General features: G+C 37.0%; 1 protein-coding gene and 5 gene segments (V, D, J or C); 5 read left to right on the top strand and 1 right to left on the bottom strand.

The window, feature by feature from the left end:
• The window catches only part of LOC107557337 (inhibitor of growth protein 5-like), an 11,904-nt gene extending 10,004 nt beyond the window's left edge, over positions 1 to 1,900 (bottom strand). Inside the window, exons 1-4 of the mRNA XM_016240725.1 lie at positions 1,656 to 1,900; positions 1,256 to 1,327; positions 993 to 1,159; positions 800 to 911 (exon numbers count right to left, since the gene is read on the bottom strand). Of these exons, the coding sequence (XP_016096211.1) occupies positions 800 to 911; positions 993 to 1,159; positions 1,256 to 1,327; positions 1,656 to 1,692 (388 nt within the window). The 5' untranslated portion in view covers positions 1,693 to 1,900. The remainder of the gene's footprint in view (positions 1 to 799; positions 912 to 992; positions 1,160 to 1,255; positions 1,328 to 1,655) is intronic.
• Positions 1,901 to 5,202: 3,302 nt separating this feature from the next.
• On the top strand, positions 5,203 to 5,732 carry LOC107558760 (T-cell receptor alpha chain V region HPB-MLT-like). The segment is given in 2 exon segments: positions 5,203 to 5,242; positions 5,332 to 5,732. Coding segments are annotated over 2 exon segments (441 nt in total).
• A 1,239-nt stretch (positions 5,733 to 6,971) lies between these two features.
• Positions 6,972 to 7,518, top strand: LOC107558751 (T-cell receptor alpha chain V region HPB-MLT-like). The segment is given in 2 exon segments: positions 6,972 to 7,032; positions 7,205 to 7,518. Coding segments are annotated over 2 exon segments (354 nt in total).
• A 634-nt stretch (positions 7,519 to 8,152) lies between these two features.
• LOC107558743 (Ig lambda chain V-II region NIG-84-like) lies at positions 8,153 to 8,643 on the top strand. The segment is given in 2 exon segments: positions 8,153 to 8,192; positions 8,285 to 8,643. Coding segments are annotated over 2 exon segments (399 nt in total).
• A 2,619-nt stretch (positions 8,644 to 11,262) lies between these two features.
• Positions 11,263 to 11,809, top strand: LOC107558734 (T-cell receptor alpha chain V region HPB-MLT-like). The segment is given in 2 exon segments: positions 11,263 to 11,323; positions 11,496 to 11,809. Coding segments are annotated over 2 exon segments (354 nt in total).
• Positions 11,810 to 12,428: 619 nt separating this feature from the next.
• Positions 12,429 to 12,934, top strand: LOC107558724 (Ig lambda chain V-II region NIG-84-like). The segment is given in 2 exon segments: positions 12,429 to 12,483; positions 12,576 to 12,934. Coding segments are annotated over 2 exon segments (399 nt in total).
• Positions 12,935 to 16,995: the final 4,061 nt, after the last annotated feature.

Genomic DNA, 16,995 nt, shown 5'->3' with positions numbered 1-16,995 from the left:
GTCTTTATGAATGGGTAATCATGAATCACTGACTTACTAGATTCGTTCAAAAACACACTTTCATTGAATGAATGAAACTCAGCTGTGTTTGCTTTTAGAGATGCAAAGTGGCTGAGCTGTTACTATATTTGGAACTATTTTCGTTAAAGAAATAGAGCAAAATCAGGCAGTACTTGTTTACTGAACTGTTGTATTGAATCAATATCACATTTGCAAACTCCCTTAAGAACTATTAAAAGCCGTCACTCTCCTTATCGCGATCTGTGGGCATGCAAAAAATGAGAGTGCGCGAGCGAGTTCTCAAGACTCAAAAGCATGTGCAAATGATTCGTTCCGTCATCTGTCATTGCGTTATAAGCACGGAACCTGCGGGAATGAGTACAATTGTAATTAATAGCCACGATCCCAGCACGAAATTCAAGTCCTGCTCTGTGTTCTCTGCTAATAACTCGACTGTGAATGATGCGAGCGGCGTCACTATGTTGTCACTGAGAAGCAGCATGATTTTTGGTGTGCCGGCACAACAACAACAACAGTGCGCTACATGTTTCTTTTCCCCTAATTTTTTCCCCAATTGACGGAAATCCGTCATAGCGATGGAAAACTTGAATCCCTGCATAAACAAAACTTATTTCAAATTTAATTCAAGCACTTTCAAGGACCTATGTTTGTTTTCAAGCACTTTCCAGGCCTTGAATCCATATGTCTGAAATTCAAGTACTTTCAAGAAGCGTGGGAACCCATTGTATTAACTGTAATAATATGTACATGAAGATAGGTTCTGAACAATAAGACTTACTTCGAGACTGCTTCTCATCTGAGCTATCCATGCTACCCGTGTCCAGTTTCTCCTGCAGATCATTCTCAAAGCGTGCAAGATCAGCATCCAACCGCCGAATGTGTTTATCCACCTGGAAATGCAAGGAGACTTGTTTTTGCTTGAGGCATCAAATGGCACATGCAAATAAAAAACCGAGGACTCTGCATCTCACCATTTCATAAATCTGCATTGCAAGCTGAACTTTGTCATCACTGTACTCTTTGCATTTGTTGTAGGCATTTTCAATCTTCTTTAAATGCTGGGCACGCTCCTCAGATGCCAAATTTCTAACCTTTGCAACATACTCAGAAGCTAGTTCACTTATCTCTGTTTTTTTCTCTGTGAACAACAGTAAGAATGTAATTGTTCATTAATCATAATTTAAAAGTTAACTGTAATGGCCTCTAAAACAAAATGATACTGATGCAAACATACCTTCAGTTCTATTATCTAAATCCTCCATTAATGAGAAGTTTCTCTGCAACTCGCAGGGAAGTCCCTCGATGCCTGGAGTGAATGATTCGAATTAAAGATCGTGCAAACAGTATTTACATGGCAGGAAAAAAAGAACATGCATGCATATGCTACAGGAAGTTAACTTCACACACTGACCAAGGAAGGGTGGTATAAAATACAAAACATTATTCAAGCACTCAGTCATGTAACGTTACAGTTCAGCATTTTATCGTAACGTAACACATAAGACAAATGCTGAAACACAACAACTCCTCAACTCACAAGTAGGCTGCAAGAGGAATTCATCACATTTCATTCAACTAGGCAGTAATTAAAATGTGGCAACACGCTTTTCAAGAATACCGTTTGAAATACTTACTGTCCAAATAATGCTCTAAATACATTCCTTTCGCCATTCTTCTTACTACTTTGCACTGCAGGCGTGTACGATGGTTTATTTAGCGCGCGCTGAAATTTCCTTTCTGGAGTCGCTGTGTAGGTTATTCGATTTTTATATGAAAAGGATTAACCGAACTACATAATAAAGTAAACACATAAGACTGTCCACGTGGTTTACATATCATATATTGTAGCGTTACATCTTCATCTGTAGTACATGAAGTAACAAGTTGCTCTACATCGCCATCTACTGCAGTGGAGTTGCAATGCACGTCTTCGCTCTCTGTGAAAGAACAAGACAATACAGGGAATTTCGGTGGGTTTTATATAGTTTTAAGTATGTCGTATACTCTGTCGTAGGTTTATTAATATTAACTGCAACCTTATGTTTTTTTTTGATAATGTTTAAAAAGTGAGGGACAAGACAACGTGATGATATGTGGTATGTTCAGAACTTACCACAAGGTGGCAGTGTCGTCTTAGTTATTAAACTGACAGGCTGAGCATCATTATCATGTGAAACACAACAAATGGCATAACTGATAGGCTATTGATTTTATATTGTATGAATACTGCACATGAACAATGGACATGGTGAAAAACAGCTGGAGTGTCTACAGAGTTTAAGAAGGGATAACAGAGACCTGAAGTCATCCTCAGCATCGGTGCTCTGAGACCCACTGTGACCAAATCACATTCAGTCCTCATGCAAAAACACTAAAGTTGTCGGACTGCAACACTATAGACCTAAATACAGACATGTCACCCCAATATTCGATTTAAAAAAGTTAAATTAGAGTTAGGTTTAGGGCTAAAACAAAACAAAAAATGAGTTGAAAATATAGCCTATTGGACTAGACAGCTCCTTTATTACATTGTCATTTATGGAATACAAATGGGATACGGTTACTTTTAAATCCGATTATGTGTTTAAAGTTTGCCTTTGAAATAAGCCCAATAGCGATAGTACTGTTAAAAATAATATGATATAAGTGTATACCCTGCGAGGCAATAAGGATAAAGCTATATGTAAATGACTCCTCCCAGGTTTTGTATTTAGCATTTGTAAGTGATGAAAGCAGAAACAAGCCATAGACGTAAGCTCTAGTCTAGTGAATATCTCTTTTATTTAGCATATATTTAACACTGCAATGATGAAACTGTGCTATATATTTTTTATGACATCATTTATCCTAGGTATGCATTTTGACTTTCTTCATTTTTTTTTTAAATCATAAAGTTCACTTTGTACAATAATTTATGTTTGATTGAACAGGATGCACAGCACAGGACAATGTAATACAGTCCAAACCAGTTATGACAGCTTATGAAGATGGAACAGCCACTCTTGACTGCACTTACAAAGCTACCAGCACTCAATATCCAAATCTCCTCTGGTACCAACAGAAGACAAATAGATCCCCAAAATACATGCTGATCAGACTTTCTGGATCTAGCAGCAATAATGAGGAGTTCAAGGAGAGATTTAATGCAGATCTCAACACATCTTCAAAATCAGTTCCTCTGACAATCAAGGATGTGCGTGTGTCTGACTCTGCAGTGTATTACTGTGCTCTGCAGCCCACAGTGACTGAAACACACTCAACAATAAGACAATAACTCCTGTTACCTCTATTTCTAAAATCAGTCAACAAAAATACTTCCTATTTGGTGAATTGCAACATTTAAAAGTTACATTAAATGAATCCATTTGGCAGAGTCACATGCAAAGTCACATGCAAATCAGAGTAGTATATTAAATCAAGGAGATGAAATTGCATTTAGGATGTGAATTCCTTTTGGGAAATTATGTATATGCAACATTAACACATTTTATGATAATTTCAGTGTTCATAAGGTTTGGAGCAAAAACATCTATAGACTGTGTTGTAATAACTGGCAGTACCAGAGAGAATATCTCACACAGCCAACCTTGAAAATGGGAGGAGTTACATGCGTTATCAGATACATTCAAAGAGACCAAACCAGATATTGTTTCTTCTCCCATCAGTCTGTGGATGGTGATTTCTACTAAGCTATCCAAGTAGGGAAACCATGTTGCAATGGTTAAGGAATTTGTTTCTTGTTTTTGTACTTCATTTAGGTATGGCAATACAATTTTTACATATCCATGAGCATTTTTATATAAGTCATCCAAGCTGATGTGTAACTTTTTTGTATTTAATTAATTTAATATGTTTACAGAATGTAGAGGGGAAGAAACAGTCCGCCAGCCAGAAAGACATCAGACTGAATTAGAAGGAAAATTAGTCACATTAAACTGTAAATACAGCAGTGCTTCAGCAGCTCCAGATCTCTTCTGGTACATCCAGAGAGCAAATGATATTCCTAAATACATCCTGAGAAGAGACAATTTTGGAACTGGAGAAACTGGCACTGAGTTTCAGGAGAGATTTCACTCTAAACTTTCATCAGATTCAGTTCCACTGACAATCCAAGATGTACATGTGTCTGATTCTGCTGTGTACTATTGTGCTCTGAGGCTCACAGTGAGAAAACTCAAGTCAAACCACATACAAAAACACAGGAGAAGAAACACTGTGAAGTTATGTAATATGGTCAAATAAAGTCTATGCTGCTGATATTCTTGTTCTATAGTTATATCATAAACAATACATTTAGATAAGCAATGATACATTGTTAAAGATTGTGTACATTAATACTGTTTTTATATGAGCAATTAAATAACAGATGATTATGTTGCAAGAAATAATTGCAAGAAATACATGTTCAAATATTTATTTTTAAAGCTGACCACACATTTTGTGTGTGTGTGTGTGTTCATTTAGATTCTGAAAAGCCTGACTCATTTGAAATAATGAACGAGTACCTGGCGAACATGCTTTTTTTAGAAGCATTCTACAGTATCTATTAAATGCAGTGGAAACTGAGAGACAATTTTAGAACTTTCTTCATTTGCAGGGTATAAATATAAAAATATTTGACGCATTAAACTGACAGTAAAGACTTTTAAATTCTAAAGAGTTAAAAAAATTCAAATCTCAAATAAATGTCAAAGATATCTTAAATAAATGTTGTTATTTTTCAAACTTTCTATTAATTAAAGAATCCCCCAAAAATGCATCATGGTTTTGACAAAAAATATCAAGCAGTACAACCATTTTCAACACTGATAATAATAAGATTTTTTTAGAGCATCAAGCATCAAATCAGCATATTAGAATGATTTCTGAAGGATCATGTGACACTGAAGACTGAAGAGAGACCTATTTAAAAAATATATATTACCAACCTCAAACTTTTGAACAGTAGTGTATATTATGGAATCACTTAGATGCATTTAGAGCACACAGAAAACATACAAATGTTTATTTATTATATGTATACCATAAACTAAATTACATGCTCTTGTTACCTAGGTGTGAATGATTCAGCTCAGAGAGGAGGGACTAAGTGTTTCCAGATCTGACATGATCTAATGTGTCTGACAGAGACTGTGGTTGAAAGGATTCAGGCTGACTCTTCTCAGAGTGAACACTTGTAAAATGGATCTTCATTCAGTTGTTCTGTTCTGTGCCTCAACTGGTGTGTATTTCTATTGAGAGAATGATTAATTTGCTTGACTGATTATCTGAAATCTCTCTAAAATACTACCCATTTCTCTTCTGTTTCAGCTGTTGTCTTTGGAAACAACATCAGTCCAGATACAACAGATGTTGGTGCTCATGAAGGTCAAAAAGCTACTCTGTCCTGCAGTTATTCCTCCTCTGGGGTTACAGAAAATCTCTTCTGGTACCGTCAGTATGGAAGATCAAAACCTGAATTTCTTGTAGCCACATACAGTACTGCAAAAGAGAGTGAGATATCTGGTGTAGATTCAAGATTTTCTGTTAAAGTAACAAAAAAGGAACAAATCCATGTGGATCTGAAGATCTCCTCTGCTGCTGTATCAGACTCTGCTCTGTACTACTGTGCTCTGCAGCCCACAGTGACAGGAAACACAAGAACACTGTACAAAATCCTTTCCTTATTTAATCCAATTAGAACAAGCAAGAGATACAGAGACAAAGATTAAAGGAGAACCTGTAAACTGCAGATGTAAGTAATAAGTTGAACAACACGTGAATGAAAAGAAATAAACAAATAAAAAGCTAATGAATCCAAATCTACATACACTGTAAAAAATGACCGTGAATTTAACGGTAAAAGACTGTGAAAATGCTACAGTAAAAACCTGTTAAATGGTTAACGGTAAATTCCCCTACTATATACGGTGAAAAACTGCATTGGACATTACATGTATTGGACATAAATTTTACGGTAGTATACAGTTTTTGGAAGTGAAAAATACCGTATAATTTACAGTGAATAACCGTAAATTGACATTCCCAGAATTCCCTGCGTTACATTTCAAATTTGATGTTTTTTTGTTGAAATAACTATGTTTTTTCTTATCAGTTTTGTATATTAGGGTTGTGTGTTACACCTAATGTTGTTAAATGAATGTTTATTGCATTATTTCAGTTTCATGTGTGTTACCGTGATGGTGTTTAGTGTTTGTGTGAATGACACTGTGCACCTTCTATATATGTTATTATTTAAAAGCTGCTTGTGATGGGCTTTGGTTCATCATGTGACTTTCTCCACCTCCTGCATTTGGTGGGTAACAGTGTATTACAAAGGTACAAAACAGATATCAGTACTTCAATAGGTTGGTATATTAACATTATATCAGTTAATGAAATTACGGTATTTAACTATAAATTCAAGTTAAAACCGTAAAACCTAAAACGTTGCTACCGTATTTTTAACGGTAAAATTCCGGCAACCACAGCTGCCGGTTTTTTACCGTAAATTTTACGGAATTTTTTTTTTACAGTGTACATAAAATAGCAGATAAAAAGATGACATATTTAAAATCAATGTGAGATCAAAAATCTAAGCATCATCCCAATATTGTTAATTACATTAAACCCATATAAAAAATGGACTATCAATCCATTATCATGTGACAGATTGTGTAGGTATAATGTGCCACAAGGTGGCAGTGTTCTCAGACATTCAATAAGGAATTTCAATAAACAACTTTCATCTTATTTATACTATATTTTAATATTATAAGAATAGAGACTGAAAAGCACAGACATATTTTTTGTTGTTGTCTTTTTTCATATATCACACCAGTAAACATGCTATTAATGAAGGTACAAAGCTCACAGAGATCAGGAAGTTCCTGAAAGCCTTGATTACTGAACAGCAGAAAGCTTCAGTAACACACAGTCAGAGCACAGAGCACTGAGAGAATTAACACACAACTGATCTGATCATATTCACCATGAACAAATACATGCTGCTGCTTTTCATTATGGCATCAGGTGTGGCATTTATGATTACTTCAGATCTTTTAGCAACAACTTTAAAAAACCTATAAAACACTGGATGGTATTTTATTGATTTTCTTTCAAAACACTTGTAATTTATATCTTTAACGATATACAGTGTTTAAAGTAAGAGAAAATGAGTTAATTTTGTGCTTAATGTTTGCAGATGTGACAGCTGTGGACAAAATTGAGCCAAATAAAGGGACGAGCATCATCAAAACTGAAGGAGAGTCTGTAACGCTGAGCTGCTCATATGATTCAGACAGTGAATATGTACGTCTGTACTGGTACAGACAATATCCTAATGGAGAACCTCAATATTTATTACGTGAAGGAGCACGATCAAACAGTGCTAAGCACAGCTCTGATCCTCGATTCCAGTCAAGCACTTCTCGCATGTTGACTGAACTCATTATTAGCAGTGTGACTGTGTCAGATTCAGCTCTCTATTACTGCGCTTTAAGAGTTGAAGCCCAGTGATACAAAACATGAGACAAGTCGTACAAAAACTACAAGCCATTTTCACTTTGAAGCTCTTATTATGAAAACCAAATCAAAACCTCAATGTGAGATAATAACGGCAAACATCTGTGTGAGGTTGAGAGAAGAAATGTTTTATAAAAGGAATAAAAGGGCAAAAAAAGAGCTTTTCAAAAATGTAAAAGGGTTTAGGGTTGTGTTTTACAAAAATTTACTACAAGTATGTAACACTTCAATTGAGTTACACTTGCAAAAAACAACAACCCTAAAGCTTCCCCATATTACACATAAATGTGTGTTTCATGTAGTTTTGCTTTATAAAGCTTATGGTGACAGACTATCTGACACTAAAATATGACTAAAGTTAATTTGAACTTCTTATAACAAAATCCACTATAGATGCACTTAGAATTATTACTACTTAGAATTAATCTTAACAATAATGGACAGAAAATTAGTTTCACTTAGCAATAATGAGCCAGGCTCCAAGAAATACCATTCCCTCAAAATAAAGCTTCTTTTGTCTTGTAGTGTCAAAAGAGGAGGGACTTACATCTGACATGATCTAATTATGTCTGACAGAGACTGTGGTTGATGATTCAGTCTGACTCTACTCAGAGTGAACACTTGTACAATGGATCTTCATTCAGTTATTCTGTTCTGTGCCTCAACCGGTATGTATATTTATTTGCTTGATTATTCGGTTATTTATTAAAAACAAAATAAAAAGCACTACAAAGCGACAAACTTGCCTCTTCTTTTTCAGCTGCTGTCTTTGGGAATGTCATCAAACCAAACAAAACAGATGTTTTTGCTGAGGAGGCTTCAAGTGTTACTTTGTCGTGTAATTTTTCTGACTCTGGAGGTACAGATTATCTCCACTGGTACCGTCAGTATGGAAGATCAAAACCTGAATTTCTTGTACTCACCTACGACACAGCAAAAGAAGCTCAGCGGTCTGTTGTAGATCCAAGATTCTCTGTTAACATTACAAAAAGGGAACAGAACCATGTGGATCTGAAGATCTCCTCTGCTGCTGTATCAGACTCTGCTCTGTACTACTGTGCTCTGCAGCCCACAGTCACAGGAAACACATCAGCTCTCTACAAAAACCTGCTACAATGAGTGACAAGAGAGAAACACAGAGACAGAGAGAAACATTGTGACAAAGAAGCTAGTATACACATATTTAAATAATCTAATGCAAAAAGGATCAAAACATGAAACAAATCAACATTCTAAAGTTAGTCAAATTATGTTTCACTTGATAATTTGTGAAATGGCAATATTATGCAATACTTGCAGGTAACCATAAAATAGCAGTAAGTACTCAATATTACTTTTGAGAATACAGTTTTTTTTGTTTCATCATTATAATACCAAAAGCAAAACTTTTCCATTCACTGACTTATCTTTAAAGTGTATACAACATAGACAGTCATGTCACACAGGTTGAGGAATATACTTCTTTTCACACTATACTTTCTTGGTATGCATTTAAAGGGGTCATATGATGGTGCTAAAAAGAACATTATTTTGTGTATTTGGTGTAATGAAATGTGTTTATGCGGTTTAAGGTTCAAAAAACACATTTTCCACATACTGTACATTATTGTTTCTCCTCTATGCCCTGCCTTACCATATTTTGATGCCGTGTCCCGGCCAGAGCGACGAGACAAAAACATTAAAACCCATTATAAACAAGGCATTTGTTGCATCCAGTGGGGACATAATTACGGATTATAATAACTTATACTGTCTTTTTACGTGTTGCGTTGCATCGCGTAAACATAAAACCATGTCTGCATTTGTGATCGGAGAAATGACAAACAACAAGCGCTACTCTACACTGCTCAAAACTCGCGTTTGAATCGTCAGTGGCAAATTCTTTAAATATAAAAACTTACTTACAGTCTGTGAGTCAGAACAGCCGGCATTGTAGTCTATTCTACCAGGATCAGGAAACAGTCCTCCATAAAATGTGCTGCACACATCTGAATATTTGGGTTGAACTGTTCTGGAACAGTGTTGTAAATACAGCTTAACCACTGATTTCTAGTCGTGTCCTCTTTTGGAAGGCCAAACAAAGTAGTTTTGCTTTCACAACGAAACACAGCGTCACACACGGCGGCTTGAGTGAGCGGACGCCGGCGGGCTTGAGAACGGCATGGCCGGCAGATTCAATGAAGGAGCGGGCTTGCGGCAACCACATGTGACGACCCCAGGCTGGACTCTGATTCGTCCACGGTGAAAGCCGATCCGGCGATCCACAGCATGAAGTTGATGTATTTCCTCAGCGACCAACACGGATCAGCTCTAGGCATGACGAAGCGGCTATCATTATCGTCCTCTTTTGGAAGGCCAAACAAAGTAGTTTTGCTTTCACAACGAAACACAGCGTCACACACGGCGGCTTGAGTGAGCGGACGCCGGCGGGCTTGAGAACGGCATGGCCGGCAGATTCAATGAAGGAGCGGGCTTGCGGCAACCACATGTGACGACCCCAGGCTGGACTCTGATTCGTCCACGGTGAAAGCCGATCCGGCGATCCACAGCATGAAGTTGATGTATTTCCTCAGCGACCAACACGGATCAGCTCTAGGCATGACGAAGCGGCTATCATTATCGTCCTCTTTTGGAAGGCCAAACAAAGTAGTTTTGCGTTCACAAGGAAACACACAGCGTCTTCACAACATGGTGGCAGCAACAATACTAAAGCGAGAATAAAAGTTACGCCTTCTTTCTTTGCGTGAACATTTGGGCTGCGTTATGCAAATCTTCCCACATCGTGACGTATACATGTGGGGGCGTGTTAGAACGAGCCGTTTTAGGTAGGCGTGGTTGACTTAACTTTTATAAAGAATATCTCTTTGGATTTGAGACTTTAGTCTTTGCAACTTTACAGATCTTCTTTATGCCCCAAGAGCTTGTAACACTTAAAAGAGAAAGGAAAAATTGAAATCGCATCATATAACCCCTTTAATACTCCCATAAATTTTGCATCTTAAAGAGAAACTCCTATAAATGCATATTCAATAAGGGTGATGGGCTTTGGTTCATCATGTGACTTTCTCCACCTCCTGCATTTGGTGGGTAACAGTGTATTACAAAGGTACAAAACAGATATCAGTACTTCAATAGGTTGGTATATTAACATTATATCAGTTAATGAAATTACGGTATTTAACTATAAATTCAAGTTAAAACCGTAAAACCTAAAACGTTGCTACCGTATTTTTAACGGTAAAATTCCGGCAACCACAGCTGCCGGTTTTTTACCGTAAATTTTACGGAATTTTTTTTTTACAGTGTACATAAAATAGCAGATAAAAAGATGACATATTTAAAATCAATGTGAGATCAAAAATCTAAGCATCATCCCAATATTGTTAATTACATTAAACCCATATAAAAAATGGACTATCAATCCATTATCATGTGACAGATTGTGTAGGTATAATGTGCCACAAGGTGGCAGTGTTCTCAGACATTCAATAAGGAATTTCAATAAACAACTTTCATCTTATTTATACTATATTTTAATATTATAAGAATAGAGACTGAAAAGCACAGACATATTTTTTGTTGTTGTCTTTTTTCATATATCACACCAGTAAACATGCTATTAATGAAGGTACAAAGCTCACAGAGATCAGGAAGTTCCTGAAAGCCTTGATTACTGAACAGCAGAAAGCTTCAGTAACACACAGTCAGAGCACAGAGCACTGAGAGAATTAACACACAACTGATCTGATCATATTCACCATGAACAAATACATGCTGCTGCTTTTCATTATGGCATCAGGTGTGGCATTTATGATTACTTCAGATCTTTTAGCAACAACTTTAAAAAACCTATAAAACACTGGATGGTATTTTATTGATTTTCTTTCAAAACACTTGTAATTTATATCTTTAACGATATACAGTGTTTAAAGTAAGAGAAAATGAGTTAATTTTGTGCTTAATGTTTGCAGATGTGACAGCTGTGGACAAAATTGAGCCAAATAAAGGGACGAGCATCATCAAAACTGAAGGAGAGTCTGTAACGCTGAGCTGCTCATATGATTCAGACAGTGAATATGTACGTCTGTACTGGTACAGACAATATCCTAATGGAGAACCTCAATATTTATTACGTGAAGGAGCACGATCAAACAGTGCTAAGCACAGCTCTGATCCTCGATTCCAGTCAAGCACTTCTCGCATGTTGACTGAACTCATTATTAGCAGTGTGACTGTGTCAGATTCAGCTCTCTATTACTGCGCTTTAAGAGTTGAAGCCCAGTGATACAAAACATGAGACAAGTCGTACAAAAACTACAAGCCATTTTCACTTTGAAGCTCTTATTATGAAAACCAAATCAAAACCTCAATGTGAGATAATAACGGCAAACATCTGTGTGAGGTTGAGAGAAGAAATGTTTTATAAAAGGAATAAAAGGGCAAAAAAAGAGCTTTTCAAAAATGTAAAAGGGTTTAGGGTTGTGTTTTACAAAAATTTACTACAAGTATGTAACACTTCAATTGAGTTACACTTGCAAAAAACAACAACCCTAAAGCTTCCCCATATTACACATAAATGTGTGTTTCATGTAGTTTTGCTTTATAAAGCTTATGGTGACAGACTATCTGACACTAAAATATGACTAAAGTTAATTTGAACTTCTTATAACAAAATCCACTATAGATGCACTTAGAATTATTACTACTTAGAATTAATCTTAACAATAATGGACAGAAAATTAGTTTCACTTAGCAATAATGAGCCAGGCTCCAAGAAATACCATTCCCTCAAAATAAAGCTTCTTTTGTCTTGTAGTGTCAAAAGAGGAGGGACTTACATCTGACATGATCTAATTATGTCTGACAGAGACTGTGGTTGATGATTCAGTCTGACTCTACTCAGAGTGAACACTTGTACAATGGATCTTCATTCAGTTATTCTGTTCTGTGCCTCAACCGGTATGTATATTTATTTGCTTGATTATTCGGTTATTTATTAAAAACAAAATAAAAAGCACTACAAAGCGACAAACTTGCCTCTTCTTTTTCAGCTGCTGTCTTTGGGAATGTCATCAAACCAAACAAAACAGATGTTTTTGCTGAGGAGGCTTCAAGTGTTACTTTGTCGTGTAATTTTTCTGACTCTGGAGGTACAGATTATCTCCACTGGTACCGTCAGTATGGAAGATCAAAACCTGAATTTCTTGTACTCACCTACGACACAGCAAAAGAAGCTCAGCGGTCTGTTGTAGATCCAAGATTCTCTGTTAACATTACAAAAAGGGAACAGAACCATGTGGATCTGAAGATCTCCTCTGCTGCTGTATCAGACTCTGCTCTGTACTACTGTGCTCTGCAGCCCACAGTCACAGGAAACACATCAGCTCTCTACAAAAACCTGCTACAATGAGTGACAAGAGAGAAACACAGAGACAGAGAGAAACATTGTGACAAAGAAGCTAGTATACACATATTTAAATAATCTAATGCAAAAAGGATCAAAACATGAAACAAATCAACATTCTAAAGTTAGTCAAATTATGTTTCACTTGATAATTTGTGAAATGGCAATATTATGCAATACTTGCAGGTAACCATAAAATAGCAGTAAGTACTCAATATTACTTTTGAGAATACAGTTTTTTTTGTTTCATCATTATAATACCAAAAGCAAAACTTTTCCATTCACTGACTTATCTTTAAAGTGTATACAACATAGACAGTCATGTCACACAGGTTGAGGAATATACTTCTTTTCACACTATACTTTCTTGGTATGCATTTAAAGGGGTCATATGATGGTGCTAAAAAGAACATTATTTTGTGTATTTGGTGTAATGAAATGTGTTTATGCGGTTTAAGGTTCAAAAAACACATTTTCCACATACTGTACATTATTGTTTCTCCTCTATGCCCTGCCTTACCATATTTTGATGCCGTGTCCCGGCCAGAGCGACGAGACAAAAACATTAAAACCCATTATAAACAAGGCATTTGTTGCATCCAGTGGGGACATAATTACGGATTATAATAACTTATACTGTCTTTTTACGTGTTGCGTTGCATCGCGTAAACATAAAACCATGTCTGCATTTGTGATCGGAGAAATGACAAACAACAAGCGCTACTCTACACTGCTCAAAACTCGCGTTTGAATCGTCAGTGGCAAATTCTTTAAATATAAAAACTTACTTACAGTCTGTGAGTCAGAACAGCCGGCATTGTAGGCTATTCTACCAGGATCAGGAAACAGTCCTCCATAAAATGTGCTGCACACATCTGAATATTTGGGTTGAACTGTTCTGGAACAGTGTTGTAAATACAGCTTAACCACTGATTTCTAGTCGTGTCCTCTTTTGGAAGGCCAAACAAAGTAGTTTCGCTTTCATAACGAAACACAGCGTCACACACCGCGGGCTAGAGTGACGAATGGCCGGCGGGTTAGAGTGAGCGGTATAACTTTTATAAAGAATATATCTTTGGATGTGAGACTTTAAGGCTGATTTATACTTCTGCGTCGGACCTGAGCCGTAGGCTATGCGTCAGTTTTCATTTATACTTCTGCATCGTTGTCCGCATAAACCTAGAAATGACAGAAAGGATTCATTACATTTTTTTGTTTTTTTTGTTTATGCCAATTTGACAATGTTCAGTAATATTCTTTTTCTTAAAATACATTTATAAAATAAATACTTTTGTTTAGGGATTCAAGGATGGAGTCAATGGATCAAAAGTAACAGACTTTTACATTGTTAAAGATTCTATTTCAAATAAATGCTGCTCTTTTGAACTTTCCATTCTCAAAGAAAAAAAAATATCACAGTTCACAAAAATAATAAGCTGTGCAACTGATTGATAATGTTTCTTGAGCACAAAATCGGCATATTAGAATAATTTCGAAAGCATTATGTGACAAAAAAATCTTATAATCCCCAAACTATTGAACTGTAGGCTATCTATCTACCCATTAAACCTACTGACCTTTAAAACACTAAGAAACTAGACCGAACTAAACTGTCTGACTTGCACAACACAGATGTGATCTCAATAGAAAAGTAGCTTTGTTCATAATGTGTTCTTTACAGGTGCATCTCAATAAATTAGAATGTCGTGGAAAAGTTCATTTATTTCAGTAATTCAACTCAAATTGTGAAACTCGTGTATTAAATAAATTCAATGCACACAGACTGAAGTAGTTTAAGTCGTTGGTTCTTTTAATAGTCTCACATTTGACAAAAACCCACCAATTCTCTATCTCAACAAATTAGAATATGGTGACATGCCAATAAGCTAATCAACTCAAAACACCTGCAAAGGTTTCCTGAGCCTTCAAAATGGTCTCTCAGTTTGGTTCCCTAGGCTACACAATCATGGGGAAGACTGCTGATCTGACAGTTGTCCAGAAGACAATCATTGACACCCTTCACAAGGAGGGTAAGCCACAAACATTCACTGCCAAAGAAGCTGGCTGTTCACAGAGTGCTGTATCCAAGCATGTTAACAGAAAGTTGAGTGGAAGGAAAAAGTGTGGAAGAAAAAGATGCACAACCAACTGAAAGAACCGCAGCTTTATGAGGATTGTCAAGCAAAATCGATTGAAGAATCTGAGTGAACTTCACAAGGAATGGACTGAGGCTGGGGTCAAGGCATCAAGAGCCACCACACACAGACGTGTCAAGGAATTTGGCTACAGTTGTCGTATTCCTCTTGTTAAGCCACTCCTGAACCACAGACAATGTCAGAGGCGTCTTACCTGGGCTAAGGAGAAGAAGAACTGGACTGTTGTCCAGTGGTCCAAAGTCCTCTTTTCAGATGAGGGCAAGTTTTGTATTTCATTTGGAAACCAAGGTCCTAGAGTCTGGAGGAAGGGTGGAGAAGCTCATAGCCCAAGTTGCTTGAAGTCCAGTATTAAGTTTCCACAGTCTGTGATGATTTGGGGTGCAATGTCATCTGCTGGTGTTGGTGCATTGTGTTTTTTGAAAACCAACGTCACTGCACCTGTTTACCAAGAAATTTTGGAGCCCTTCATGCTTCCTTCTGCTGACCAGCTTTTTGAAGATGCTGATTTCATTTTCCAGCAAGATTTGGCACCTGGCCACACTGCCAAAAGCACCAAAAGTTGGTTAAATGACCATGGTGTTGGTGGGCTTGACTGGCCAACAAACTCACCAGACCTGAACCCCATAGAGAGTCTATGGGGTATTGTCAAGAGGAAAATGAGAAACAAGAGACCAAAAAATGCAGATGAGCTGAAGTCCACTGTCAAAGAAACCTGGGCTTCCATACACCCTCAGCAGTGCCACAAACTGAATTTATGCCACGCCGAATTGAGGCAGTAATTATAGAAAAAGGTGCCCCTACCAAGTATTGAGTACATGTACAGTAAATGAACATACTTTCCAGAAGGCCAACAATTCACTAAAAAGGTTTTTTTATTGGTCTTATGAAGTATTCTAATTTGTTGAGATTGTGAATTGGTGGGTTTTTGTTAAATGTGAGCCAAAATCATCACAATTAAAAGAACCAAAGACTTAAACTACTTCATCTGTGCGCATTGAATTTATTTCATACACGAGTTTCACAATTTGAGTTCAATTACTGAAATAAATGAACTTTTCCACGACATTCTAATTTATTGAGATGCACCTGTACACTGTTTGGGAACAGAAGGACAGCGAATCTACAATACTTTGCCTCTTACCGCTGATACATATGATGGATTACAAGCACTGAAACAGTTCTTCTCCCCTAAACTGAATGTTGTTTCCGAGAGATATCGCTTCAGGCAACGCGCTCAAGTCATGGGTGAGTCTACAGACCATTACGTTGCAGCGCTTCGTGAACTGGTAAAAACATGTGCTTTTGGCGATATGGAGCATGAAATGGTCCACAATCAGATTGTGGAAAAAACGTGCATGCCCCGAATTCGTGAAAGACTGTTGTTAGAGCCAGATTTAACCCTTGAAAAGACGCTTACTATTGCAAGACAAATTGGAGCAGCGGTTGCAGATGCCAAAGTCATTGCTGAAGGGGAATCGAAACATGTATCAGTGATTCAAAAACAAACTAACATGTGGATCCAGAAAAGTAAACAAAAGAGTAAGTCGAGAGAGGATAGACGCATAAAGGGTCAACAGCAGTGTTACCGCTGTGGTTCTGTGAATCACCTTGCAAATGACAAGTCCTGCCCTGCCAAAGACTGCAAATGTAGAACATGCGGAAAAATCGGGCATTTCTCAAAAGTGTGCAAGTCATCACCAAAGTCAGTTAATGAAGTAAGCCTACCTGAAGTGACAGTCCTCAGTGTGAATGACTGTAATACAGATGATGGAGCTCCAATGGGCACTTTTACTGTAGCAACATCCATACTCCCTGCACAGTCTTGCACCATTAATATGATGGTAGATACAGGCTCAGGTGCATCAATTCTGCCTCAGAACATTTACAAAGAACACTTCAGTTCATGTGCCT

Source organism: Sinocyclocheilus grahami, unplaced genomic scaffold (genome assembly GCF_001515645.1).
Source record: "Sinocyclocheilus grahami isolate Dianchi unplaced genomic scaffold, SAMN03320097.WGS_v1.1 scaffold21.1, whole genome shotgun sequence".
In the NCBI taxonomy this organism is placed as follows: domain Eukaryota; kingdom Metazoa; phylum Chordata; class Actinopteri; order Cypriniformes; family Cyprinidae; genus Sinocyclocheilus; species Sinocyclocheilus grahami.
Note: the sequence above shows the minus strand (reverse complement) of the source record. Positions and strands in the feature narration are given on the sequence as shown.